The sequence below is a fragment of the Neopelma chrysocephalum genome, unplaced genomic scaffold (genome assembly GCF_003984885.1).
Source record: "Neopelma chrysocephalum unplaced genomic scaffold, ASM398488v2 Primary Assembly neopelma1_69, whole genome shotgun sequence".
NCBI lineage: Eukaryota > Metazoa > Chordata > Aves > Passeriformes > Pipridae > Neopelma > Neopelma chrysocephalum.
Window position 1 is genome coordinate 11681394 of NW_020897729.1, and position 767 is coordinate 11682160.

General features: G+C 65.8%; 1 protein-coding gene across 1 annotated transcript in view; it reads right to left on the reverse strand.

Moving 5' to 3' along the window:
* Positions 1 to 761, reverse strand: part of RAP2B (RAP2B, member of RAS oncogene family) — a 4252-nt gene extending 3491 nt beyond the window's left edge. The window contains exon 1 of the mRNA XM_027685717.1: positions 1 to 761. This exon is cut by the window's left edge and continues 3491 nt beyond it. Coding sequence (XP_027541518.1) covers positions 243 to 596 — 354 coding nt within the window. The 5' untranslated portion in view covers positions 597 to 761 and the 3' untranslated portion in view covers positions 1 to 242.
* Between the last annotated feature and the right edge of the window lie 6 nt (positions 762 to 767).

A 767-nucleotide genomic window follows, 5' to 3' on the forward strand; every position in this document is an offset into this window, starting at 1 on the left:
CGGGGGTGTCCCGGGATGCCGGCACCGCTGCCCGGGGGTGTCCCGGGGCGGGTTCCCCCGCGTGGCTCCGCTCCCCGGGGCGGCGGGACCGGCTCCTCCCGCGCCCCCGCCGCCGACACTGACAGGAAATATGCCACGACCAAGACTGGACGAAACGTACATGCCGAGAAAAGCCACATTTCCAAGACGATGAATTTGTTGCCGATGCTTTTGTTCCTGCGGGGCCGGGGCCGCCGCCGCCCTCAGAGGATGGCGCAGGAGGCGCAGCACGGCTCGTCCCCGTTGGGCTGCGCCGCGTAGTTCATCTGCCTGACGATCTCGGCGAAGAGCTCGTCCACCGAGGCTTTGTTTTTGGCCGAGGTCTCCATGAAGGGGCAGCTCCACTCCTCGGCCAGCGCTTTGCCCTCCCCGAAGGAGACCTCGCGCTCGCCCTCCAGGTCCACCTTGTTGCCCACCAGGATCATGGGCACCCGCTCGTACCTCTTGACGCGGATGATCTGGTCCCGCATGGGCTTGATGTCCTGGAAGCTCTGCTGGTTCACCAGGCTGTACACCAGGATGAAGCCCTGCCCGTTCTTGATGTAGAGGTCCCGCATGGAGGCGAACTGCTCGGTGCCCGCCGTGTCCAGGATCTCCAGCACGGACGGGGACGAGTCCACCTCGATCTCCTTGCGGTAGAAGTCCTCGATGGTGGGGTCATACTTCTCGATGAACGAGCCGGTCACGAACTGCACCGTGAGGGCGGACTTGCCCACGCCGCCCGAGCC